The sequence below is a fragment of the Nuphar pumila genome, chromosome 10 (assembly GCF_984573655.1).
Source record: "Nuphar pumila chromosome 10, dmNupPumi1.hap1.1, whole genome shotgun sequence".
Classification (NCBI taxonomy): domain Eukaryota; kingdom Viridiplantae; phylum Streptophyta; class Magnoliopsida; order Nymphaeales; family Nymphaeaceae; genus Nuphar; species Nuphar pumila.
The window spans coordinates 76,798,962-76,826,955 of record NC_143258.1 but is presented as its reverse complement, the minus strand read 5'-3'; the positions used below and the strand labels follow the sequence as shown (position 1 = coordinate 76,826,955).

At 36.6% G+C, this 27,994-nt stretch overlaps 1 protein-coding gene across 1 annotated transcript; it reads right to left on the bottom strand.

Moving 5' to 3' along the window:
- Position 1: 1 nt before the first annotated feature.
- LOC149826894 (alpha-L-arabinofuranosidase 1-like) lies at positions 2–27,990 on the bottom strand. Its single transcript, XM_090019034.1, has 18 exons — positions 27,808–27,990; positions 27,255–27,473; positions 26,041–26,095; positions 25,162–25,373; positions 24,305–24,426; positions 24,039–24,192; positions 11,972–12,041; positions 10,397–10,542; positions 10,244–10,289; positions 10,109–10,161; positions 9,158–9,302; positions 4,979–5,097; positions 4,808–4,879; positions 4,619–4,722; positions 2,440–2,496; positions 2,146–2,344; positions 732–878; positions 2–542 (listed from the first exon to the last, which is right to left on the bottom strand). The coding sequence occupies exons 2-18, from the start codon at positions 27,438–27,440 to the stop codon at positions 399–401; spliced, it is 2,031 nt and encodes a 676-aa protein (XP_089875160.1). The 5' UTR covers positions 27,441–27,473; positions 27,808–27,990; the 3' UTR covers positions 2–398.
- Positions 27,991–27,994: the final 4 nt, after the last annotated feature.

The following is a 27,994-nucleotide window of genomic DNA, read 5'->3' as shown; positions in this document are numbered from 1 at the left end:
CTTTTCGAATAACCCATTCATGTACTCCAGCATTAGTGTAAATGACCAAGGGTTCCAGTTCATTAACTTACCCTACACACACATAGGACTAATTCAAGTGCGTGCACAAGTTCAATCAAATAACCATAATTATACATAAGCAAACATCCCCCAGTGACAACATTTATCGTAAGCAAACCTTGTGATACATTCTAATTGTACTACTTTGAAACATCAAACAACAATAGGAGCGACAAACACATGCACGTCCGTGATAAGAGCATGAGAATTCAAGACAACTGCATCTGGCAAAACCCTTGGAGACCCAACGGGCTTCCCTCTGACCCTGCTAATGCTCCACTCCTCTTAAGATGGGAAACAAATAGTTTCCCTCTTAACCTTGTTAATGCTTTTCCCTTCTAACTATGAGAAAGAGAATTTGCATTTGTTACCAGCTCTATGCCTGGAACAAGAGCAATATCAAATGCAGAAACTGAATATGGAGAGAGGACGACATCCATGTTGGTTTCCACATCTTGCAGCATACTCTGGATCGGCACCACCTGTGATTTAAAGAGAGCAAGAAACTATTTATCAGTGCATGCTTTGTGGAAATGCATTATTATGCATAGGGCAAACTCAAAAAAATGAATAATACAACTTATGCTTGAGTGTGCGGTTCACAGTTACACCCACTATCAAAGTTTAGTACTACTCTTATTACACATATACTTGTCATTCAAATATCTTACCTTATTTGGATTGGAGAAGGAATTCTCATCCATCAAGTTATCTGACGTCATTGTGGTCTTGAAAGACCCAGAAGTACTGATGGCGTTTGAGTCTAAGCCAGTTATATTTATCTTGAGATACACATTGCTGGGATCAAAGTTGACAATCTGCACATAACTCCACTCTCAGTAACACACACACACACAGAGATGTGGGGCTACCCTACAAACACAAAATTAGAAAGGATAGAATAATATGATCATTCTAAAAATTGGTTTATGCTTTGAACTAATAGCTGAGAATTCAGCCAGTCAACCCTGACTGGTTTAAGCTGGATCCAGAACATGAACATCCAGCAGCATGTACACCAGAGCAATGACTTGCCCTGTAAGGGTTGTATCCAAACAAGTCTCAGTCGTGGTAAATAAAAGATCGTGACAATCACAAAATATAGAATCATAGTCATCATTATTCAATGAAGCTTTTTCCTTTTACCATAAGCAGTATAACTTTCCATCGAACTGAGAAATACCTGATTAATGTTGCCCACACACATAACATATGAAAAACATATCAGCAATTAATGTTATGCTTTTGGTAAGCACATAGAACTTTTTCTCAAGAAAACTTCAGAATCCCTTAAAGTATGAATTTCATAAACGAAAGTAGTTACTGCGAATAGCTACTTTTGCTTTAGATTTAACTTTTATTGACTTCTTTAACGTTTCATACTTTCTTTATTTTCAAACAACTGTTATTAGCATAAATTTATCCAACAACTTTCTTATTTTTGACTTTTCTTATTATTTATCACTTTATCAAATATCCAAGTTACTCTGGTGAATCAAGTCCAAATCACCAACATGCCAACACTCCCATGACCTGAGTGCTCCCACAATAAGGGAGAGCTTAGGGTTTGGATAGACTCTTTGAGCACCAATTTCAGCATTTACAGTGCCAGGGAAACTGAAATTTGATGTGGATCATACTGTCTATGTCAGACGAGCAACCCGTGCTGGAATCCGTCTACAATGGCATTGAAAATGGGGAACACAACCTGCACACACAGGATCAGACCTGCTCTGCATGTGAAGCCTCACATTTTAGTTCCTGTTTGTGGGCACACACATGCATGCATGTGTTATCAATGCTAAAACTTATACAACTTACTTCCCACTGGAACTTAACAAGTGGGGGAATGCTCCAATGAATTTGCAGAACTTGCATTTTAGAGGTGAAAAACTGAGGATGTTGGGGTGCCGGTGGTTAGTTATGAGAGTGTGATTCAATGCAAAATACAGAGAAACCTTGATATGAACTTGATTTACAGACAAGTAGTATCTTCTTTAGATAGTGATATTGGAGTGACTGTAGAAAGTTGAATATTCCAGTTGTTAGAAACTTAGAGCTATAGATTAAACTGGGATACAAAACCTTAATCTTCAGATAGAAGATGTCATTCACCAAATCGTGCCAAATTAGAGCAGAGGAAATCAAGTGACTAGTTGAATTTCCATGGATCTCAGAAGGAAGAAGAAATGCACCACTTGACTCCTTGAAAAACTGTTGAGTCCAATAACTAGGAGTTCCATACTGCTGCCAGGAATTGAATACAATGGCATCTGACTCCCACCTATCAGAAACAAATTTACTCAAAAAAATAACTAGCAAATAACCTACACTTTCAAAAAGTATGGTAACTGAAAACCAAATGATTGTTATAGGTACCCGCGATTATTATAGTTGACAAGGAGAGGTGCATAGCTTGCCATCTCAACAATATCACTGTTTTGGGAGACAAAGTTCCAGGTGGTTATAGTAGTTTATGCTCTAGTAAAAAGCACATTCAATAGAATATTTGCAGTGCATAACTCTTTTCCTGAATGAAATAGGAAGATACAGAACCAAAATAAAATAGCATATTACAGCAGTGCTTTCAATATTCTTATATGCAGCAACAGAAACAAAAGAAGCAGTTAATATTTTAGGGAAAAAATCCAAATCCTGATATAAGATCATATGAAAGAATTGCATGTTTTGGACTTTCATATAGTGCCGACTACACTAGTTTCCCAGTATTTGCTGTTAACTTAATTTGCTTATTTGCACTTGATACAAAGTTAAAATACCAACCATAAACTAATTTTGCTATTACAGAACATGGTACCAAAACAAAATACAGAAGAAATCCAATATTTAGATCACCCTTCCATCTAAACAGATCACACATGTTTAAGATGCACGTGCATGTAGAACTTTTATTTTCCACAAGAATTTGTTATGTATACCTTAGTTTTGAGCCCTTACATGTAATGAAAGTTCATCAATTATTGAACTAACATAGTCAAAATTATTCAAAATGATAATTCTCTTAAAGATAAGATGAATGACCATATGTATCACTGAGTTAATGATAGGTTGTTGAAAATGGAAATCGACTGGAGAACATTGAGTGTCATGTCAACAGTTTTCTGCTACCATGTGTAAAGGTCTAATTTTTCCAAAAATTGACCCTCCATCTTTATTGTGATTTGCTGAATGGGTTGCATACATGGCAGCCCCATGATGTTGGTTTGACTTTTGTCTCTGTATGAGGTCACCATATTATTTCTTAATGCATCATTGCTTATTAATGGCTACCAAAATAACCTATTTCTCTGATAGATGTAATGTAAGTTTTCCTAGTGCAAACCCGATATGCTAACATAAAAAGGCCATGAGAATATACACATGAAGGAGCATTTCTGACAATAATCTAAATGTTAATGGCATTAGAGAACCTAAAATGACAAGAAGACTTGACTACAAATGAGAAATAGCGTTAGAAATTAGGATACATACAAAGGTGCATGATTCCAATTTATGTTCTCTTTCTACTTCATAGATTCAAATACTTTCCAGACATACTATCCATTTTCACTTACTTTTTTCTTTTGTGCATTAGATTTTTTTACCAAATTGTGATTGATCAAATTATAAATGATTACATACTCTGTTTTCTACATATTGTCATATTATGGATCTCAACATTGTAAAAGAGAAAAATTGGAGAAAATTGAAAATGTAATCTTAAACCAAGTTCACAGATCCAGTTTATATGGAAAGAACTTCTCTTTAAGCAAGTTAGATAGCTTGCTATATACTAAGAACATATGGACAAAAATATCAAATAATGTCATTGTGCCAAGAACCAGCAACTACAAATGAGGTAGTGCTTCTGGTTTAGCAAATGGAAAATTACATGTAATACCAATTGATCTGGTTATCCACATATGCAGGCCAAGCATTAGTAAATTTGGTTAGTATCTTGAACCAGAGACCTCCGTGATCATCAAATGCATGGTCAGTAACGTCTACATGCTTTCTTTTTAATTCTGAAATTCATTGAATGATCAACACTCCAGAGAAAAAGAACAGTGATATTAGACGTATATTTTGTGTCAAGTTCATATAACCAGTATAGTACGTCCCTTTAAAAAATCCAGCAGTGTCCCAAGCTGTTTTCTACGTATTATGCATATCCAGCTCCTCAGGGATTCTACAATTCTGAAGGGTATTATCACTTCCTAAGTATTCAAAAAGCTTAAGTTGTTCTAGTTCCAAACTTCCAATCAAAGATAAAAAAATCAAAATGCTTCCAAATGTGATTCAAGAAATCCCAAATGATTAGGATGAAAAAACAACATGCTTCAGAGATTCAAGAAAGACCAAAGGGTAAAAGATAACAGGAAAAGGTAAGAGAAGCATATATGTTGCCCGTTTCATATCTAGCAGCCCATCAGTCACTTGCCACAAACAATTTTGCTTTTTAATGTGTTTTCACATGTTCAAAAGCATGATAACATGCCTTAAACAAGAGCATAAACCCAAAAGATATTACATGATATAAGGGAACCAAAAGTGAAACCTGTTCCTTTCTAGACCAATAAGAAAACCAGCTTCTGCTAGTGCAGCTAAAAAAGTTCCTTCATGGGCATCTCTTCCATGAACAGCATATTCACTGACAAAAACCTACAATTATTTTAAAGATATAAATGAGGGGCCATTTATTATCTACTCTATCAGAGAATTATATGCAGAAAAGAAATTGACATACCTTTGGACCTTCCCTAGGTGTATTATCAAATTTATGAGCCATTGAAAAGATGGTGTTTGCTGACTCATAAGTCTGTTGAAGAAAATCACAAACATCACTCAGTATATCAACCGAAATAATTCAAACTAGCTATAAAAGTATACAATATACTAAGTTCACAGTCATTCTTACATGGAAGTCATATAGATCAGCAGGATGATCCAGTTTAGTAGTAGATCCATCACAGTTTGAAATTATCTTGATATCAGGATATGCATCTTTAATAGCATAATAAAACTTCATATAGTTTCCTGCAGAATGCATAGGAAATGTAAGTGTTTTGCATATGGTTCTGTTTTGTCTTCTAACACATGCAGTAAACAGATGCAGCAGAAAATGAAATCCCTCAGTTTATAAAGAGATATTGGATGTGAAAAAATAGAAATGAGATGATGAAAAATATATGCTTAACAAGAAATACCAGAGGAAGTCATAAGATAAGAATGAACAGGAGGTTGAAGGCAACAGGTGAAAAAACTCCTTAAAGAGATCTGAACAGAAACTCAAAATTTTGACACTTTGTTAGGCAAGAAGCACATCAGAAAAACCATGAATGCATCATGTGGGAAGAAGGCTAAACTCAGTCTCCTCCATGTTGGAACTGAATGCTACAAATGAACAATCATTTATCACAACCTTGCAATGCTATTCTAAGAGAAGATAAAAAGAAACAAAATGTAACATGCAAACAAAAAATTGGAAAGCTCGCATAAATGGTGATATAGATGAGGTGCACAAACAACTTCCACCAGGTATAATATACTTTCAAGGGTATGATTGCTTGATTTACAAACCCTTGTATGAAGTACACAATAGTTTGTTGGCATTCATCGAAGTCATCATGATTCAGCTATTAATCAGTCTTTCAAGCAGAGATCTTCTGCTACATAAATGATACTATGTTAACAAGAAATGCTTCACAATGAATAGCACACATGAAATGGAACTTTAGAGTATTATAGAGTAAAAACAGCAAATTTGCAATATAAAAATGTTCTACATAGGAGAGTTAATCTCTCTAAGCTGATGTCAAAATGATATTCTTCAATAAAGAGAATTTCAATCATCTGGTGTATCAGAAATTAGTTGCTGATTGAACTATTTGAGGATCACAAACTTTGTGATTCATCTTGTTAACCGGTTGAGAACTCCCATACTAATCCATATTGAATTTTTTTTTTATACACAAAGACATCACAATCTGCTTTATCTTTTCCTAGTACCCCTCAGTTAGCTCAGACCCTACTAAGAATTTGATTTCATTGGATCTACCAATGACATATGACTCACTGGTTTGATTTATATTTTCCTTGTTGATCCCCTGGGTAGAGCCAAAAGCAACATCTGCTGGCACACTAATTCGGGGGAAGAGGATCAAGCCATTGCCTAAATAACTATGTTTGTGGATTAGATGGCATGAATGTTATTGGAGTTACTTTCTAGAAACCAACTCTAGTGCATTGTTACAGAAGGATTGCTATAGATTGCCACCAATAAAAAAATTATGAGAGGAAAAGTGTATAGGTTATAAATTCTATGTTCATTAGGAATTCTTAGCTGAGAATATTCCATTTCCATACAGTGGCTCACTCTTCATGAAATCTGGTATGGGTCAATTTTTCCCACCCTGTTTTTCCTACACAACTTTTGCTTCTTTACTTAGGGCATAAGTGTGGCCATCCAATTCCACTCTACTAGTGTTCAGGTAAGGATATTTTCAACATGTTCTTAATCTTTCTCTCTCTTGATGATAGTGAGGTATCTCTTGCTTCTTTATAAATCCCATGTTCCCGTCAAGTATTTCTGAACTCAGGTTATGCCAATGAGGAACTTAGTATGCCTACATGCACAGAACTCGATTTTTCCAAACCTTATTTGCTCCAATAACATCCTATAAGGCTATAACAAGTCGGGATTTATATCTTACAAGATGGAAATCTTTACAATTAATAAACCATAAATATCTGAAAAATGTTCACTAGAATTTACTAGGCATCTGTTGGATGCATTTTGGTACAACTAAACATTGCAGTAATAAACAATATTTTCAATATTGTAATGGCGCACTATTTTGTTTCACTTTTTGGTTATCTTTATTGATACATATTATAATATAGATATTTTTCACTTAGCTTGAAATATTTAGGTAGAACTTATGTATTCCAAATGAAATTTTACAGCATACAGAAAACACCCTTAATAATAGGAAATCTTCCCTCCCATTTTCTTGCTCATTTCTCTCCTTGAAAAAATATTATCTCAAACCTAAAATCACAATGTTTGATAATTACAGCTTGATAAACTATCAAATGTACCCCTAGATCAAATTACAAACGGCATATAGATATGTCCATACCCCATTTCTCGTAACAATTGACCTAATAAATGATAGATCTATCGGAGGTACATGGATAATACATTCTTAGTTCTCACAAAATAATCAACCAAGTGAGCAACTCTACCGGAGTTTCAAAGAGACATAACTAACAAGATGAAAAATCCTTGGAGTCAAATCATCCATAAAAAGCAAGATGGTAGAATTTGAGTCTAAAAATGCACATAACCAGGCAAACAAGGAAGATGAGAAAAGGAGATTTGGGCAAAGAAAGATACTAATAATTCAAAAAATATTGAAAGAGAAATGAGATGTGCCTTGTATATGTAAAAAAAATGCTCAAGGATGTGAACTGTATACAGTGGGGAGACATCTGAATATCAACATGGTACATTCAAACAATGTCCGTGTATATCACAGAAATATCCATACTGATAAATATCACCATCTCTGAAAATATCACAATATTCTGTCACCAGATTTAAGCATTAAAATATCTAATGTTCAAATGAAATATGGTGATTTTATCATGATATTTTTATTGGCAAAATCTCAAATTCATTTAATATATTATTTACATATGTTTGGTGTCATTCCTTTCATGTTTTTAATAGTCCAAGCTTATTTATATTTGTCCTGATGAAAGCACAAGAAAATGAAAAGTTCAAAAAAATTTCAAAGCCAAAAATTAAGAACCCTGTGAACCAATGAATGAAACAACAGTATACACAAAGTACATAACAAGCTCAGAACAGCCTGTAAATTGAACAAGAGAAAATCAATTGTTGAGGAGTCCTTTATGAAGTACATTTAAAATTAGAGAACCGACATTTCATTGAGAATTCAACAAGCTCAGTTTTTCCATAACAAGCATGCCTTCATTATTCACAATGAAATTTTGCAGGTAATCTAAGACATCAAGCCTTCATCACTCACAATGCAAAATCGGAAGCAACATAAAAAGTTGGCTTGCTAATGAAGGATCTCTCATCCGGACACCAAATATCCCTCATGGAGGATCGTGAGAACTTCCCCTCAAACGTCTGTTCATGTAGACAATTTGTCTTGAGAGACTTCCAAAATTAGGGAAGGAATGGTACCCATCTGGCAGTTGGCTTTTCAGGACATAGTGGGAGATTTGGGAGGAGATAATTCGTCAGAAAATTTATGGAAAAATTGATACATTTTCCACATTGATAACTTTTTTCAGCAAAAAACAAAGGTCTGGGCTGAGATTAAGCCGCCCAGAACCAATGAAAGTTGGATCAGTTCCTGATGAGTGTGGGAACTGTCTTCTTCCTCCATGTTTAGTCCCTCTCTTTGTCTTTGTTCCTTGCAACTCTTTTTTCTTTTCTTCCCTTGTTACTGGGTGACTGCTTGTCACTCTTCAACTTTGTCTCTCTACACATCTCGAATTACCAAAATGAATGCCTAAATACAGCCATCACAACAAATGGATGTCCATAGCTACTATGTTGGCATATGCATGCTCCAAGCATACACACACACCATACATTATCTAATATATCCATCCCAGCTGTTTCTTTTACTTGTTTTTGCATCATGTTATTCACCAGATTTTGACAATAATAAAGTGGTATAGTTCAGAAATCATCATTGTGTATTTCCACGGCCAAAGACACTAAATGCACGGTTCAAGGTTTTAGGTAACATAAAGAATTCTTAAAGCGTAACCTTTCCTAATCACCAAAAGAAATAACAATTATGCATAAATGCATGGAGGCCTATACAACCAACTGACATTTCAAGATGCTGCTAATTTAAACAACAAAATGATCCATATTGGAGTGATCAATGCAAATATTGCTGTACATCAGATAATCATGCAACCAGATCAAACTACCAATTCATTAAATAAATGAATTGTTCATAATGTTACTGTATATTGAATGGTCAGGCAACCTAAGCAAATTAAAAATTCATAAAATAAATGAATAATTTACAATGGTACATACGTCGATAATATGGTTTCCCGCAATCCTCGTTACCAAGGGCGACATAATTTAATTGGAAAGGCTCTGGATGTCCCATTGCTGCTCGAACAGAACCCCATTTTGAAGTTGAATCTCCTCTGGCAAATTCAATACTGTCAAGCACATCCTGCATTACATGCATCAAACTTATGAGGATAAACAAATATGAATAGTTCAGTTAGAACACTTAAGTGAAAAGTCAAGTTGCCAAAATGAGCATTAAATGCACAAGCATCACTATATTAAATGTAATAAGCATCACTAGAAACGGAGATGTCAAGAAAAAGGATACATGAGACACTGGCCAAATAAGGAGCAATACGTAGTTAGAGGAAAGCATATTGAGAAGTGAAAGGGACAGTGAACAGTTAATGAATGAAAAATGCCAGAGACTAAAAATAAGAGGTACAGGCAATGCAACGTAGTGTTACAACAATTATGGACAATGTAAATAAACTATGTTATAGTTACATCTGGAAAGGCTGCAAGATGTGCAAACATATCAACGCAGTTAAAGTGATTGACTTCATAATCTTGAGCAATGTAGAATATCAAGTTTTCAGCCACTGCTTATCAAATGTAAAAAGCTACCAACTGTTGAATGCATATACCAGGAGATCATTTGTCAATTATGTCACTTGAAAATGAGAAAGGAACCAAAAAACCAACAACCAAATAACTAATCAAATTATATCATAGATAATGCCAAAGATCACCATAAGTTTGCATTTTCATGTTCTGCATTGAAGACACAGTGGACTTCTTTATCAGAGATACTGCTATTCAAGAGTCTTATGTACTGCATCTTTTGAAACAAGACTAGTAAGCACAAATTCACATCAGCACACTGAGAAATGATGCTAGCATATTAAAATTTGACTAGTTGATTTCCTGCATTAAAAGAGATATGGGTAAAGCAAATAAACAGAATACCTGGACAAAACGTAATATGCCAGATGTTTCAACCTGTTCACGATGACCGATTCCTGAAAAGAGGAAACAACAAATGCAATCACAAGAAGGAAGCTGCATCATTAATATATAAGTGGGTTAAGAAAATGGCAATACCAATATTGACAACCCATATTGATGATGCAGCAAGGTCTTCTGCAAGCTACAGTTAGCCATCAAAAAAAGCATTGTAAGACAATAATGAAGTACGTTAGAAGAGATGGGTTTTTTTAAGTTGCTCAACAACCCTTGAACGTATTGGATAGTTACTTGAAGAAATTCAAAATATCCAAGTCCATCATCAGTCCAGTATCCCCAAACATCACCAAAGTGTCCAGGTCTCTCTTCCCATGGGCCAATCGTCTCCCTCCAGCGAAATGCATTTCGCAACCATTCACCTTCAACATAACAGCCACCTGCACCAGATCAAGGATTAATATTAAAACAATAATCACCATTGTATCATATATTTACCAACAGCTATGTCACAGGGACTCGGCCAACTGGGTGCCGCACCCGCTTCGATGCGATGCGATGCGGGTGAGCATGCAGGTGCGGCACCCGGTGCGGTCAACCCAACCCTGGATGCGTTGACCGCACCCAAGGTCATTTATGTCCAACTTTTGGACTTTATATATATATATATATATATATATATATAATTTTATTTTTTTACCGCACCCCTGCACCAAAGTTTTTTGAAAGTGCCGCACCCAACAGGGAAAAATTTGCAATACCAGAAGGTTGGGGTTTATTGAAACTATAAGAACAGTTAACTTTGTTGTCTTGACATGGATGCAAATTTTTTTTAAGTCCAGGAATGAGTTTTCCCATCTATTTACAAGCTGAACAAGAATAACCTAAATCTATTAAATTGTGGATGGTTGACTCAATGACAATGGCATTGTTCACATAATTAGGCATGATAACATTTCAAATTCTTAGAAATAACAAACTTGGAAAGACGTAAAAGGACAGAGATGATAGCTAAGTTAACAGAATAAGTAGGAATTTCTTGATATAATAAGAAACAGCTTCATGAGAAATCCATTTGTAACAAATACATCATGCATGAATGTGTATATCTCTAGAGGAGCACATCTTTCCAGTTGCATTTTGTGGTGTGGTATGGACTTCAGTAAAAACCATTCCAAATAGTGCATTTTGTAAAAAATTTAAATTCGAATAAACCAGTTATGATCATATGTTGAGAATTAGCACTGTCACTGAAGGTTCATAGGTTTTAACATGCCAAACCAAGGTTGCCAGACTAGGAAGCGGAAGCGGGAAACGATACGGGAAGCAGAAGCGAGAAGCGATGTATTTTAAAATGTATAGGAAGCGGAAAGCGAGGAATGAAAAAAATATATATAAGAATTGAATGAGAATCAAAATGAAACACAAATAAAAACTAAAATAAAAGTGAAAAATATTAAATTTCATGTTTTTTAGTGCAAAAAATAAATTTTTAACAAAATCTAAAAATAATGACTACCAATTTAGAGAAAGCACGTGGAAGTGAGTGAGAAAAGTGAGAAAACACATAAAAAACAAAAAAAATTGAGTAAGAGAACATATAAGAAGAATAGATGAAGCATGTAGAAAGCATATGAGAAGCGTGGGAGAATCGAGGTTCTCATCAAGTTTCGGAAGCGAGGAGTATCGTGCTTCCAAAGCGAGTTTCCGGGAAGCGAGCTTCCCACCTATCTAAGAAGCTTCTGGTAACTCTGTGCCAAACACATTCTTTTCACTAGTCAACAAGCCATCCTCTTTAAAGTAGTTAAAACAGCTCAACAAAAAGCCCTCTTTCTTTTTGGAGGAAAAATTGATCAATTTCATAAGTACCTGGAAATCGTATAAACTGAGGCTTTAGATCTAGAAGCATGACCATAAGATCCTTCCGGAAACCATGTCCCTGTACTGTGCACAATTGCAATTAGAAACACCAATAGAGAAGTCCTGAACACCATATTCTTATAAAAGGAAAATTTGCACACAAAATTTTCCACATAAAACCCTTCGTCCTTTACTTGGTTGACATATGACATCGCAACAATGGGATCTTACATCAAAGTCATTCTTGCACTAAACAAATAAGTACTTTAATTGGTACCACTATTGAAACTTTCCTTACTCTTTTTAAGCAAACCAAATAAAATTCTCATGAATGAAAGACAAAAGCACAAGAAAAATAAATTTGAAAGAGTGGAGAAACACTAGATATATGTCCTGTTACTCGTATCCATGTCATACATAAAGAATGGAAACATCCGAGGCCTAGCAACAAGCAAATGTTCTTGTACAATCTTCAGACAAAGCAACAAATGTGCCAAAATATTGGACTTCACACCACAACTTCATGAATAAAATAAATGAAAATTTCATCACTTTGAGAGATAAAACACATTCTCCATTTTCTGAAAACTTTCCAGAGTTACATAGAGAAACCAATTCCAACTATCAAAAGCAATTTCCTTGCTAAAAATCGCAATAATACTACTGTTTTCTGAGTCCTCATCTGAGCATGGAATTATGCAGTTAGTAGTTCAAGCTTCCTGATTATATGCAGCTAAAGATGTGTAACAACATACTGGTGACGACCACGATCTTCATACTCTTGTAACTTTTAACATTTGATCCTATCATATTATCCATTTTATGAGACATCTATAGCAAACAAAATCTTGATCTCCTTTGCTAATTACAACATGTCAAATTAAAACTAAAGAAGAAAAACATCTATAGGTTATCGATTTGCAGGTCCATCTCTCTGTACATAAAACACACTTATCATGAATATCCATTTGCAATCCAAAATAGAAAATCGTACAAAACATATAGACCTTGGTCATGGTCCCACACAAAATTCAATAGGTAAGAAGCAAATACAAAGGGATTTTGGTGAAATTATTTCACCTCATTTTCTTGGAACTTAGGAAACTCCCATAAACTTCAAATCCATTTGGCATATCACCCACCAATGACCAGCTACAGTGACATACTCCACTAGGAAACACTCTCAATATTCAATAGCAAAATAGATGAAAAAGGAACCAAGTAAAAACAGTTGTTCACCTGACCAACACATCCAGAACCCTAGAGTTTAACAGTTTCCAAACTTTAGTTAGTGTCATTCTTACATTACATCAAGCTATGCATCTTTTATAGTGTTCATAATTACCATTTCAAGTTTTGTGCCATGACAAGCAAAGGATCTCTGGAAGACGACACTTGGTCATAATCACTCTAGCCCACCATAGAATTTGTTTTTCACTTTTCCAATTAAGCCACCACTGTTTCATGACCACCACTGTTTCATGACCAGTGCCTTCATGGAATGTTGTCCTGATCCCAAGAGCATTTACATGGATCTACCCAGTATCTCAGGCTAAACTAAGATCATTATCCACAAAATTCTATAAGTTTTTTCATGTCATCTTTCAATTTCTTGCAAAATGGGGATAACTAACAAACAATAATCACCAAATTATGTCACCTTAAGTAGCAGTATAGGCTTCAATTTTTTATTTATCTTGTCTTACAATTAGGCTAACAGGAACCCTGACGACCATTTTTTCCAAGAGATTACCATACATTTGATAAATTGATTGACACTGTCCATGCAAAGATGTTAATACAGAATCTAGATCTGAGTTCCCAAAATTAAAATTACCATATTGCACCTATTCCAGTTGATTTAAGCCAAGTTCTTGCCTCAAGAGATCCAAGAGGCAAGCTAGAGTCTCCAGATATGAAGGAGAATGGATCCCTAGCACCATGACCTCATCTGATTTTTGAGGAGAAAGTAGCATGGTCTACTAAAGATTATTGTATCAGACTATAATGATAATAACTTGGTGATTATTGATAGGCCTTGTGCTGATAATTTGGTAGGACACTTCAGTTTAGTACTACTTACCACTCAAAAATGGTGAACAAACCAAGGTAGTCATTGGTATGGTGATCCTTGAGGAGTTTCTGTTCATTTATAATGAGAAGTGTGTAGTTGTTGGTTTCACTTTTTTGGGATTATGTACATTCAGACTCATGAGAGACTAACTGAAGAAATTTTCTGCAGCCCACACTTAGCACATGCATGAGCCAATTTTACCAGATTGAACATAATTGGCAAAAAGCTACAAGTGGGATGCAACCAGCATAGATAACACTGTTTACAAACCCAGTGACCTAGTGAGCACATACTGCAAGGAGTGAAAGACCAATACAACCTTAAATGTTGTATCTTGACTTTTAATATAGCTACTTTCCTTGAATCAAAACCAACTTTTGTCCGTTAAAGTATGAAACTTCTCATATAGCTTCAGCAGGTTTGATCAGTAAATCAAGCTTACTTGAAGGACCATTGCAAACTGACAGAGAATCTGGTGAGGACTCAAGCAAGACAATACACTTTCATGAAGACAACTTGCAAACTGAAAACCAGTTTTGTTAATAAGAGAAATTTCAGACGTTTAAGCAAGTTATTAGGTCATTTATTTTACTTTTTATTGTTAAGCATGAACCAGAAGCTTCCCAACAAGATTCAAACCAAAACCCTAGGTTAAGGTACCACAGATCTATGTATCTGACTATATTATCAACCCAAACCCCTTGTATCTAAATTGGACCTGTGAACAAATTTCCAAAACTGATTTTAAAATTTGATATGGCAAGCATAATTTTTTCCCTTAAGATGAATAGTTGCCATTTTTAAATTACCCTCCTGCCACAAAAATACTTCCCCCCAGAGTGAAGCCCTTCTAAAAATGCACTATTTTTCTTGAGGCACAAAAACTTCCTCTGGTAGCTAGGGAAGGGCTGTACGTGTTTGACGTTTTCCATCAATAGACCCATATCATCTGGGGATAAAGCAAGACCAGAAACTGCCTCCTCAATGTTAAAATATAACCTGCATATGGATCTGGATCCAGATCCATACGCATGGTATGTTAAATGAACACATGTTGAATACAACAACAACAACAACAACAACAACTACGCCTTCATCCCAAAACAATTGGGGTCACCGATATGAACCAAAAAAGAAATTCATTTTGGGTCTTCCACATAAATCCTTTTCCTCCAATCATTTCTATCCAACGCCATGTCCTCGGTGAGGTTCAAAGCATTCATATCCTTTCCTATCATCTCCATCCAAGTCTTCCTAGGCCTACCCCGACCTCTTTTAACTAATGTATTTTCCCATTTCTCCAACCTTCTAACTGGAGCATCATTAGGCCTTCGCCGAATATGTCCAAACCACCGTAAACGATTCTCTCGCATCTTATTTTCAATGGGTGCAACACCTACCTTCTTACGTATCTCTTGGTTCCGAATCTTATCTTTTATTGTATTTCCACACATCCATCTAAGCATCCGCATCTCAGCTACACTCATTTTTTGAATATGATGTCTCTTGGCAGCCCAACATTCCGTACCATATAGTAAAGCGGGTCTAATAGTCGTCCTATAAAACTTTCCCTTCAACCGCAATGGCATTCTACGATCGCACAGCACTCCAGTAGCACTTTTCCATTTCATCCACCCAACTTTTATCCTATGATTTACATCTCCATCAATTTCTCCATACTTTTGAACGATGGATCCCAAATATTTGAAATAATCATTCACCGATATATCTTGCTCACCAAGCTTCACTACACTCCCATCACTACTTCGTTGCTTACTAAACCGACATTTCATATATTCAGTCTTACTCTTACTCAACTTAAAACCTCTAGCTTCCAATGTCTGTCTCCATAATTCTAACTTAGCATTAACCCCAGCTCTAGACTCATCAATCAAAACAATATCATCAGCAAACAACATACACCACGGTACATTTTCTTGAATTGATCTCGTAAGCTCATCCATCACTATCGCAAATAGGAAAGGGCTTAAAGCAGATCCTTGATGTAACCCAACCGTTATCGGGAAATTGGTTGTCACCCCTCCACAAGTGCGGACATTGGTTACTACTCCTTCATACATATCTTTAATTATACTAATGTACTTGAGAGAAACACCTTTCTTCATCATTGTCCACCAGAGAACGTCCCTAGGTACTCTATCGTATGCCTTCTCTAAATCAATAAAAACCATATGCAAATCTTTGTTCCTCTCTCTATATCTTTCAATAAGTTGTCTAAGAAGATGTATAGCTTCCATAGTTGATCTTCCAGGCATAAAACCAAATTGATTCTCCGATATCATGACAACCTTCCTCAACCTAGACTCAATCACCCTCTCCCAAAGTTTCATAGTATGACTCATGAGTTTTATACCACGATAGTTTGTGCAATCTTGTATATCACCCTTATTCTTATATAAAGGCACCAAAGTACTCTTCCTCCACTCATTAGGCATCTTATTTGTTCGCCAAATCAAGTTAAAAAGATTTGTCAACCATTCTAAACCTTTCTCTCCCAAGCATTTCCAAGCCTCGATAGGTATACCATCTGGGCCAACTGCCCTTCTTGATTTCATTTTCTTCAAAGCCTCTGCAATTTCTTTCTTTTGAATCTTGCGCATGAAGTCACGATTTATCTCATGAAAAGGAATGGAGAAGTCTCCAAGATCTTGAGCATGACTATCATTAAATAGCTTATCAAAATAATCTTTCCATCTCTCCTTAATCTCCTCATCTTTGACTAAAACCCTTTGCGTTTCATCTTTGATACATCTAACCATACCCAAATCCTTCGATTTCCTATCTCTCATCTTTGCAAGCCTATAAATATCCTTCTCGCCTTCTTTGGTATCCAACTTGTCATAAACCTCCTTATATACCTTAGCCCTCGCATTTCGAACAACTTTTTTAGCTTCCTTCTTTGCTATCATATACTTCTCCAAATTCTCATTATCACGACTCTTACTTAGATTTCTATAACACTCTCTTTTAACCTTAATAGCTAATTTGACATCCTCGTTCCACCATGATGTATCCTTACCTAGTGGTGCACCGCCTTTAGACTCACCCAATACCTCCTTAGCTACTTTTCTCATACCACCCGCTATCTTATTCCACATTGATTCTGAATCCTCCTCGAGACACCAATCAACTTCCTTAACTACCTGCTCTACAAACATTCCTTGTTTAGCTCCTTTCAGTGCCCACCACTTAATTCTAGGATCTATCCTATGTCTATCCCTTTTGCGGCATTGTCTAATTCTAAGATCTAAAATTAAGACTCTATGTTGTGTAGCTACACTTTCTCCTGGTATAACCTTACAATCGATGCAACAACCCCTATCTCTCTTTCTAAGTAGGAAAAAATCTATCTGACTCGTATTAACCCCACTTTTAAATGTTACTAGGTGAGACTCCCTCTTCCTAAACCAAGTGTTTGCTAAGATCATATCATAGGACAAACAAAAATCTAAAATCCTTTCTCCACTTTCATTTCTTTCTCCTATACCATAGCCTCCATGGATATTCTCAAATCCATCCCTACTAATGCCTACATGTCCATTAAGGTCACCGCCAATGAAAAGCTTTTTTCCATAAGATGTCTCTTGTACTACTCCATCTAAATCTTCCCAAAATTGATGCTTAATGGAATCATCTAAACCTACTTGAGGTGCATAAACACTAATAATATTAATAATATCCGTACCTAATACTAATTTAATAAGTAAAATTCTATCACCCTTCCTACGGACCTCAACTACATTATCTATAAACTTACGACTCATAACAATCCCTACTCCATTCCTATTCCTATTTATTCCTGTATACCAAATCTTATATCCCCAAGGTTCTATCACTTTAGCTTTCTCACCTACCCATTTGGATATTACTCATTAATGGCATCCTTGTAATATCTCTTATATTACAAGGATCATTGTATACCATGTTTTATTTATAAAGGATTAGGGCATGGAGGTCGAGTATTGGAGTGCCGCCCCAGCCATTTTCTCTCTCTCTCTCTCTCTCTCTCTCTCTCTCTCTCTCTGTTTCCTGTAGATGTTGTACCAGATATCAAATCTGATATGGTATCAGAGTTGTAGCCTTCCTGTGCGTGAAGAAGCTCTGCAATAGCAGATCGTGAACAACGTGCGTGAAGAAACTCTGAAATAGCAGATCCTGAACACCAACAGTGTGAGCAGCAGAAGTTCTAAAATAGCAGATCGTGAACAGCGTGCGTGAAGAAGTCAACCTTTAAAATCTTATCCTCTGAAATCTCCCCCTTTCTGAAAGTTGGTACCTTTCTTTTCCTTTCAGCGTGAACAGTGTGTTCATCGACTGTGTTCATCGAGCAGTTCGTGAACAGCAGATCGACTGTGTTCATTCCAAGTTCCTTCTTTTCTATTACTCTATCGTCTGTGTTGGTTCCATTTTTTTTTTCTAAACATCACCGATTGTTGTTCCCTTTTTTATTTCAAACCAGTTTTTTATTCCACAAGTTTCATTTCCTTTTCTTCATTGTTGTTTTTAGTGTTCTTTGTGCAACACTTTTGGTCGTACAGGTATATGCCTTATTACAGTTTTACTGATTGATTAAGTGATCTCAAATCTGTTTATTTCTTTTCATTCATCTTGTTTGCTTATTCATTATTCCACTGATATGGATTACTCTTCATCTTCGTCATCCGGTCCCTCTGCCAATTTCTTGAGTCAGCTCGTTATAGAAAAACTTACTCATTCTAATTTTTTGACCTGGAAAAGGCAAATCCTTCCTTTTATACGAAGTCAGGATCTCGATGAACATTTGGATGGTTTAGTTCCTATACCACCACGGCTTATTTTGCAGGAAACCAAGGATGAGAAGGGTGACACAATTACCATTTCCATTAAGAATCCAGAGTATACAACTTGGAGGAAGCGGGATCAGTCTTTGGTTGCTTATATTACGTCAACACTCTCTCAAGAAGTGTTGGTTACTCTTTCAGATGATTGCACTGCGGCGGATCTGTGGAGTAAGCTGTCACAGACTTACTCTCAGATATCAGAATCCCGAGTTATGTTCTTAAAAAATGAATTTCAAAGTTTGAAGAAAGGTTCCATGACAGTCATGGAATACATAGGCCGCTTGAAGAGTATTACTGATCAATTGGCTGTTGTTGGAAGTGCTATTGCAGATAAAGATAAAGTTCAATAACTTCTTAATGGATTGGGTCCTGATTTTGACATGTTTACCACAGCTTTATCATGCCTTCCTCACTTGCCGACTTTTGACGACCTCCAAGCGAAACTTCTCCAGCATGAGATGATTATGAAGCAAAGGGCAGAAGGAAATGAATCAGCTCGTCCTCATTCAGTTTTGGTCATGGACACTTCTATAGATTTTGGACGATGGAATGGCGGGCATCAAGGAGGCAGAGGTCGTGGACGTTTTGGGCAGGGAGGACGTGGTATCTTGCCAACACCTAATATTTCAAGGGTTTTTAATACAGGGAATCAGAGGAGAGTGCCCACTTGTTTCTTATGTAGCAAAAGAGGACATGTGAAAGCTGATTGCTAGTTCAATCTACAGAATAGAGGAAAAATAAACAAAATTGACAATAAATCAGCTACTGTTGTGGACACAAAAGTGTCATCCACAGATGTGCAACAACTTTTGTTATCAGCATTGTCACAGATGACGATCAAGCAAAATGAACAAGGCGAATGGTATGTTGATTCAGGTGCCGCCACACATGTTACGGGGAATGCGGGTAAGTTATCTCACTTATTGCCTTACTTTGAAAAAGCTAGTATAGTTACGGGAGATGAAACTTATCACTCCATTAGTCATACTGGCAATGCACATATCCCTATGTCAAAGTCCTCACTTCACTTGTCCAATGTCCTTATTGCTCCTAATATTAAAAAGAACATTGTTTCTGTAGCTAAACTTGTTGACGATATGAATTCTTCCGTCGAATTTACTCCCTCTTCTGTTTATGTTAAGGATCTACGAACGAAGGAGACGTTCGCTAAGGGGGAGTGACAAGGAAACATGTACGTCTTCAAGGAGATTCCTTCAGTGTCTTCATCTTCAGTCCCAGTCCTCCAATTGAAGTCGTCCAAGCATTCTTCAGTGTCTTCGCCTTCAGAGTCTTTGTTTTTTCCTTCATTGGAAGTTTTTAATTCATCTCATTGTAATAAGCCAGATATTTGGCATAGTCGTTTGGGACATTGTAGTCGAGGTTTCGTTGAAAATCTTGTATCTGATGGTCTCCTTCCAGAGTCTAGTTTATGTTCATTTTCTAATAATAATAATAAATGTTTTTCATGCGAACTCTGCAAAAGTCATGTTCTTCCTTTTCATATTATAAATAAAAGAGCTTCAAAGCCATTTGAGATTATTTTTCTGATGTTTGGGGACCCGCACCTATTCCCTCTCTTTCTGGCAGTCGTTACTATGTTATCTTTATTGATTCCTATTCCCGTTATACTTGGATATATTTCTTAAAACACAAGCATGAAGTTTTTCAAATATTTCGGGAATTCCATTCGATGGTCAAAACAAAGTTTGCTTGTGATATTGTGCATTTACAATGTGATGGTGGAGGAGAGTATTCATCGAACGAGTTTATTACCTTTCTTCGGGATAAAGGAATAAGTCGACAGGTTTCTTGCCCTCATACTCCTCAACAAAATGGGGTTGCAGAGAGGAAACACAGGCATATTGTCGAGAGCGCGATGAGCATGTTACATGATAGCACTGTGTCTGTTAGTCTCTGGACAGAAGTTTTTCACACATCTGTTCATATCATAAATCGTCTTCCTATGGCACTTTTGGATCAGAAATCTCCCTATTATACTTTATTCGGGCAACATCCCTTTTACGATGAGCTGCGTGTTTTTTGTTGTGTATGCTATGTACATGTTGATTCATCTCTGCAAAATAAGTTTCAGGACAAGGCTGTCAAATGCAGATTTGTTGGGTATGCAGATGAATACAAAGGTTATCGATGCTATGATCCTACTACAAAACGTATTAGGACCTCCAGAAATGTTGTTTTTGACGAACAAAATTTTCAGGTTAATGACTCTCCAGCGTTGCCATCTCAAGAATTAGAAGTATATGATCCATGGATGAGCGCAGATCTTTTTGCTAATACAGGAGAAACATGTTAGACAAATTATCCTTCCTTCAGCTTGAGTAGGGAATTGAATGACTCACAGATACATGTTGAATTATCTCCAGTTGAGTCTCCAGTTGAGCCAACCCCAGTCGAACGCTTCTCTGGACAGATATATACTAGACGGGACAAAACTACAGAGCCGAGGAATGTGGAAAGCATCGCCAATGATTCGGCTCAAAGGTCGTCACGCATTAAGCATCATATTCAACGATGGGTGAGTTATGAGACATTCTCCCTTGATTTCCAGTAGTTTATGTCTCAGCTCACAAAACAGGATGAACCCACTTGTTTTAAACAAGCTCTTCAATCCCGTCATTGGACTGAAGCTATGAATGAAGAAATGGAAGCTCTTCATGAATGCCAGACTTGGGAAATAGTCCCTCGGCCAGAAGGAAAGAATGTAGTTGGCTCAAAATGGGTTTATAAAACAAAGTATAAGCCTGAAGGAAGTATTAACAGATATAAGGCGTGACTTGTTGCTCGAGGATTCACACAACAATATGGTGAAGACTACGATGAAACTTTTAGTCCGGTAGTCAAAATGGGTACTATTCGTGTCATCATATCCCTAGCAGTCGATCGAGGTTGGAGCCTTAGTCAGATGGATGTTAAAAATGCATTTTTGCATGGAATTTTAAAGGAAGAAGTGTATATGGAGCAACCTCCTGGTTATGCCGAGAAAGATCCTACTGCCTGGGTGTGCAAACTAAGGAAATCTCTGTATGGGTTGAAACAGGCGTCCCGTTCCTGGTTTGAAAGTTTCTCTATGCAAATTCAGAGTTATGGTTTTAGAAGATGCTCTCTGGATCACTCACTCTTTATTTACCAAAAGGCAGACATTGTTATACTTCTTATATATGTTGATGACATTGTGATCACTGGGAGTTCAGATAATCATGTGCAAGACGTGAAGCAATTTTTAATGAAAACTTTCAAGATGAAAGATTTAGGGGAGTTAAGGTACTTTCTTGGTGTGGAAGTTGACAGACAACAAGGCACATTGACACTCACGCAACAAAAGTACACTCTTGACCTTCTGGAAAGAGCCGGTATGACGAATTGCAAACCAGTCAGTACTCCCAGAGTATTACATCAAAGGCTGAGCTCTGAAGATGGTCATCTTTGTGTCAACCCTACAATGTATAGAAGTCTCGTGGGAATGTTACAGTACTTGACCTTTACTAGACCTGATATAGTTTATGTTGTCAATCAGGTATCCCAGTTTATGCATGCTCCAACGGAGGGTCATATGGAAGTTGTGAAGCGCATTCTACGCTATTTAAAAGGAACTATAGGAGACGGACTTGTTTATCGCAAGAACGATAATCTGCATAGAGGACATGAACTCATCACTTATACAGACGCAGATTGGGCAAGGGATCCAGATGAGAGACGATCTGTCTCTGGATATTGTGTATATATTGGACACAATTTAGTGTCCTGGAGCAGCAGAAAACAAAAGGCAGTGGCACGATCGAGTACAGAGGCTGAATACAGATCGATGGTTGCAGGCACGGCAGAAGCCACATGGATTAGACACTTATTGAGTGATCTTGGGGAGACAATTATTCAATCTTTTCTTCTATGTGACAATCAAAGTGCAATAAACATTGCATGTAATCCTATCCAGCATAGCAGAACGAAGCACATTGAGATTGATCAACATTTCATACGGCAGAAAGTCGAGATGAAGGAGATAGAACTATGTCATGTTCGAACAGAAGATCAAGTGGCAGACTTGTTTACCAAGGGGTTAACAGGACGTCAATTTTGGCTATTGAAGAGCAAGTTGTACATGATCCAAAATCACGTACAACTTGAGGGAGGGTGTTAAAATATAACCTGCGTATGGATCTGGATCCAGATCCATACGCATGGTATGTTAAATAAACACATGTTGAATATTACTCATTAATGGCATCCTTGTAATATCTCTGATATTACAAGAATCATTGTATACCATGTTTTATTTATAAAGGATTAAGGCTTGGAGGTCGAGTATTGGAGTGCCGCCCCAGCCATTTTCTCTCTCTCTCTCTCTCTCTCTCTCTCTCTCTGTTTCCTGTAGATGTTGTACCAGATATCAAATTTGATACTCAATGGCAAAAAAGAAACAGAAGGCATATCATCATACGGTGGTTGACTTGAATATATATATATATATAGAGAGAGAGAGAGAGACATCTAAAATCATACAGAATCTGACTTTGGAAGCAAGCTCTTCAAGTCACACTGAATCTGACTTTGGAAGCAAGCTCTTCAAAAGTGAGGGTCCTACCATGATATATAAATGTTAACATAAATAAATATATATATAACCATCTAAAATCATACAGAAACAATGAACCCAGAGTAAAAAGAAACTAGCTTCAACAAAATTCTTGTCGAATGAGGTCATACAGAAATACAAATAAATTGTGGATTTTAATGGGAAATGGTGTTTTAGTTTATACACTTATAAACAGTAAGTTTTCTTTCATAAACAGTCATGGAGTCCAAATAAAAAAATTAGATTTCATGCCCTAGGCCACAAAATCAAATGTGTAAAGGTTCAGTAGACAGAATCCAAGCCTGCCTTGGACAATATAATCAGGTTTTATGGTATAAAACAATTAAAAGTAAAACTCTTGATTATAAATCAAAGAAAATCAACAGATATCAATAGCCTTAAATAAATATCTCTGATCTAACATGGAAATGCATGAGGAATGACTACTTTGATAAAATTAATAAACAATAGAGAGTAAGCTTGGAAGAACTTAACATGTATAGTGTTTACAAAAGTAGATTCTAGATCATCTTTACATGAAAATTTTGAATAACCGTGGAGAATGAGCACCTTGAAAGTATCCGTGGGAGTAAGTGATACTTGGTCAAGCCAAATTACTCCTTTCTGGCTAGTAGTCAATGAAAGCCTTGCTTTATGGTCAGTTCCAGAAGAAGTAAGCAAAAGCTCCATTCTTCTCCAGTTTTTCACAATAGGGCCAGTACTTCTGAACGCTTGCCATTTTAAAGCAAATGAGAAAGGAACATCCTAGTTCTGAACATTCAAGTCATGTCAACAAAATACAAGTTCCATATGTTTCTAATCAAGAAGATGCTCACACTATGTTAGAAGTGGCCAAGGACACCAATCCATCTGAACTTGTTAATGAAACAGACATGTTCAAGGATTGGAGCGATCGAGCATAAAAAATAAGCTTATAAGCCTTGCCTTGCTCAATATTCTGAAAAAAAAAAAAAACACAGTATTCAGAAGTTGTCCATAAATAGACAAGCATATCAGAAGAGAAACTCTAGGATTATAAGTTTATAACCTAATGGTTAGATTCAGTATGTATATGTTAATTGTGTGTGTGTTTTTATGCATGTGTGTGTATGTGTACATGTGTGTGTGGAACTGAAAGAGACAACACAACTTAGAAAGTCCTTTTTAATGGTGAACCTATCCCAAGTGATGCCAAGTTGTGACAATCTTGATTTACCAAAATCACAGAGAGAATTGAAAAGGTGTAACACCAGAGAAAGTAATCATGGCATTCCTTCAGTTCAATGAATGCCAACCACATGGAAACATTTCAAGATAGCTTTTCTTTCTTTGAATAAAGGATAGTGAATTTGTTTAACATTTTGTTGCTATAAATAGTTGACTACAAACCTATCCAAAAAAAATAGTCGACAACAAAAGATGATACCTAATCCCTCAATTTCTAAAATGACAACTATTACAACAATCAAGATATTAATCAAGAAAAGGATTAAAGATGTGTAGGTAAGAATGGTCATCATAATGATAGGTCAAGTTTAAACCCGTCATTCTGATTTCTGACACCCAAGCAATGAAACGAACTGTTTATTAAGTTGCATTAAAGCATTTGTAGAATGAATGCCAAATATATAGAAGTTTTACATCATGAATGGATGTCAAGTTGTAAATTTTTAGTAAAAGGAAGCATGTATACCATGCCCCAGTACCCTGGGTTATATACTCCAACTCCACCTTCAGGACAAAGATTTGGGCCTTCAATGTCACATAGCACTTCCATTCGAAGTGCTATCATATTATGCCTGAAGCATGATGAGTCATCGGTTGATACAATTATGGCTGATTCATCACCAATAATTGACCAAGGGCCAATGTATGACGGTGTGGAATGTCCCCCAGCTTCAAAACCTGAAAATGGACCAGCAAGAGGGCTGCAAGGTTAAAATCATGTACTGCCATCAACTAAAATGGTCTCTGCCAGCCCATTTGACACACACACACACACACACACACACACACACACACACACACACACATATATATATATATATATAAACGAACCCCCATATAATAAAATCTTCATAACAAGGATGCTCTTCAATCTTCAGTTTAGTCAGCTTGATGCACCACCAACTCAACTGATGCATACTTTGCAGCACATATCTGGCTGCTTTCTAGACTTGGTGCAACTGAATATCGATTTAGGTAAACTTCGTATGAGTCCAGAAAGCTTGGTCCAGGACGCATCAAATTTTAAGCCAAAACCTATCAGCAGCATGAACAATTAGCTTTGAAGCCCCAGTGGCCAGTGACTACTGGTTTATATTCCATCTACGAAAGGTAGGTAGACTGACATACTCTCAGCCTAGTAGAGGTCAAGTAGCCAAGCCCTGAGGCATGGATGAAGACAGGATAGAAAAGCCAGAGAGAATCTCACTACCAACATGGATAGTCCAAAGCAAATTTACAAGAACTGTTTGTATTTAAGCCATAGTGATTGGTAAATAGGTCTTCTTGAATTTCATTCTTCATGGTGGAAAATGGTGACACATGTACTGATAGTGGAGCAAAGTACCTCTGTTGCTCACAAGTTCAGCCCATAAGCCACCAGCACCAGCATTGTTTATCTCCTGCACAAAAGAAGGAAAAAAGCTATTTTAGTCTTTATCCTGCAAACGTATTTTTTTCCCAGAGGCATCAGATAAAATGACGGAAAAAAAAGAAGGAAGCACCAGAAGTCAGACCCATGGATGCCACAGAAGATGGAGTTCAAGATTGGTTTTTCTACTACCATCAAACCAAATTGAGTAACAAAGACAAGCCCACACTGACACATGGCATTCCACCACTATTTATTTTTCTTTTGCTAATTTCAAATGAAGAGTGCATTCAAAGATCTACAACATAAATGTTAAACCAAAAGGTACACTGAAGCAAAAAAAGGAATAAGGAAAAACACCAATAGCAGATAGGCTGGTCTCAATGTAACCGAAACATGTGAAAGTGGTGTCAAATATTTTATTATTTCACAATATCAAGATGCCCAAGAAGGCCTTGTAGATCATTTCACATAAAAGTCAATCGCATTTTCTGCTGTGCTTTTCCTCATTTCACATCAATCACGCATTCCATAAAAGAAGCTAATATAAGATCACTTGCTTGATGATATCATGATATAAAGTAAAACAAAGTGACTACTGGATAAATCATAGACTACATGGTTCCCTTTAAAATCACAAGATATGTACCTTATGAAGACATCAATCACCTAGTTGATAAAATTCAAAATAGTCACGAAACAAACATTTAAGCACACATGCTAACTAGTGTCATTAATGAAATAAAAAGTAAAAACGACCAGCAGTCCCCTGGTGATTTATAAAATTAACCTGTGGACCCACCATGACTCTGCACTACACCAATTTACTCTTACTTTCTGCCTATCAAGAATAAAATACTCAAAACCTTAACCTTTCATGACAACCAAATAACAAGATGAAGATGAACTTAAAATTTACTAAAAGAAACTGAAAACAAAAAAACAAGGCAACTCCATGATGACAGCGAATATACACAGAATGATGATGATGGTTATGCATTGCTCACTACAACAATGGCAATGGCAGTGATAACAGCTATGTTAACGGTTAATTGAAGATCGTACGATGATGAATTCAGGAACAACTAAAGCATGGAATTTTTCCCATCTCCCATATATAGAATAAAATCAGATGTTTTGGCAGATAAAAAATCATTACGAAAAAAGAAAAACAACTCACTCACTCTCACCTCAAAAAATATACCGAACAATGTCTTCGGGATCGGCCTCTTGTACTGATCCCTCGCGTCCACCATCAGAAAAGCAGTCCGATTTTGCACTGCAGCAGAGCTTAGAGTTCCCAGCAAACCACATACCACCACCATAGAAAAGAAAGAAACCCATCCGTCGTTCCGTCGAGAAGAATTAAACCCCATCAAAATTTTCTCACTCAGCACCACACCCAGAACCTGATTTTTCAGAATTAACAATCGAAATTTCACAAGAGATCTCTATAATGCATCGATTTGAATACCACAGGCACCATATTAAATAAAAAGAAAAATTCCGCATGGTTAAAGAAAAAGGAGTAGTTTCAAACGTTGAAATAAAAAAAGGATTACTCGACAATTAAAGTTGTTGAACGTAAGAAGAGCAGATTCAAGGTAAGGATGAAACCAGGAAACGATGGAATAGACAAGAATGCGTGATCGGAATCACGATAAAAACAAGAAGTCGATGAAACAGAGCCCAGAAAACGAAGAAACAGAGAGAGTATAGAACTTGGGGTGAATCGAAACTTACTTGGAAACGATGAACAAAAAGTAAACCAGAACAAGTTGTCCCTCGATCTTCTCTCTTGAATTTGAATTTTATAGTATTCAGATAGAGAGGGAGAGGGGAGGCGTCGAGGAAAAGCAAGCCGAGTAGCGAGACGTCGAAGAAAAGCGACACAAGTGGAAGCAGTTAGAGAGAGAGAGAGAGAGATGAT

What these genes read in the sequence shown, in the direction of transcription:
- LOC149826894 (XM_090019034.1), bottom strand. Translation starts at nt 27,440, where the DNA reads ATGGGGTTTAATTCTTCTCGACGGAACGACGGATGGGTTTCTTTCTTT. An exon ending in GCATATTACGTTTTGTCCAG is followed by an intron (nt 9,303 to 10,108) that starts GTATTCTGTTTA and finishes CATGTAATGCAG; the next exon opens with GATGTGCTTGACAGTATTGA. An exon ending in CCTTCTCCAATCCAAATAAG is followed by an intron (nt 543 to 731) that starts GTAAGATATTTG and finishes TTTAAATCACAG; the next exon opens with GTGGTGCCGATCCAGAGTAT.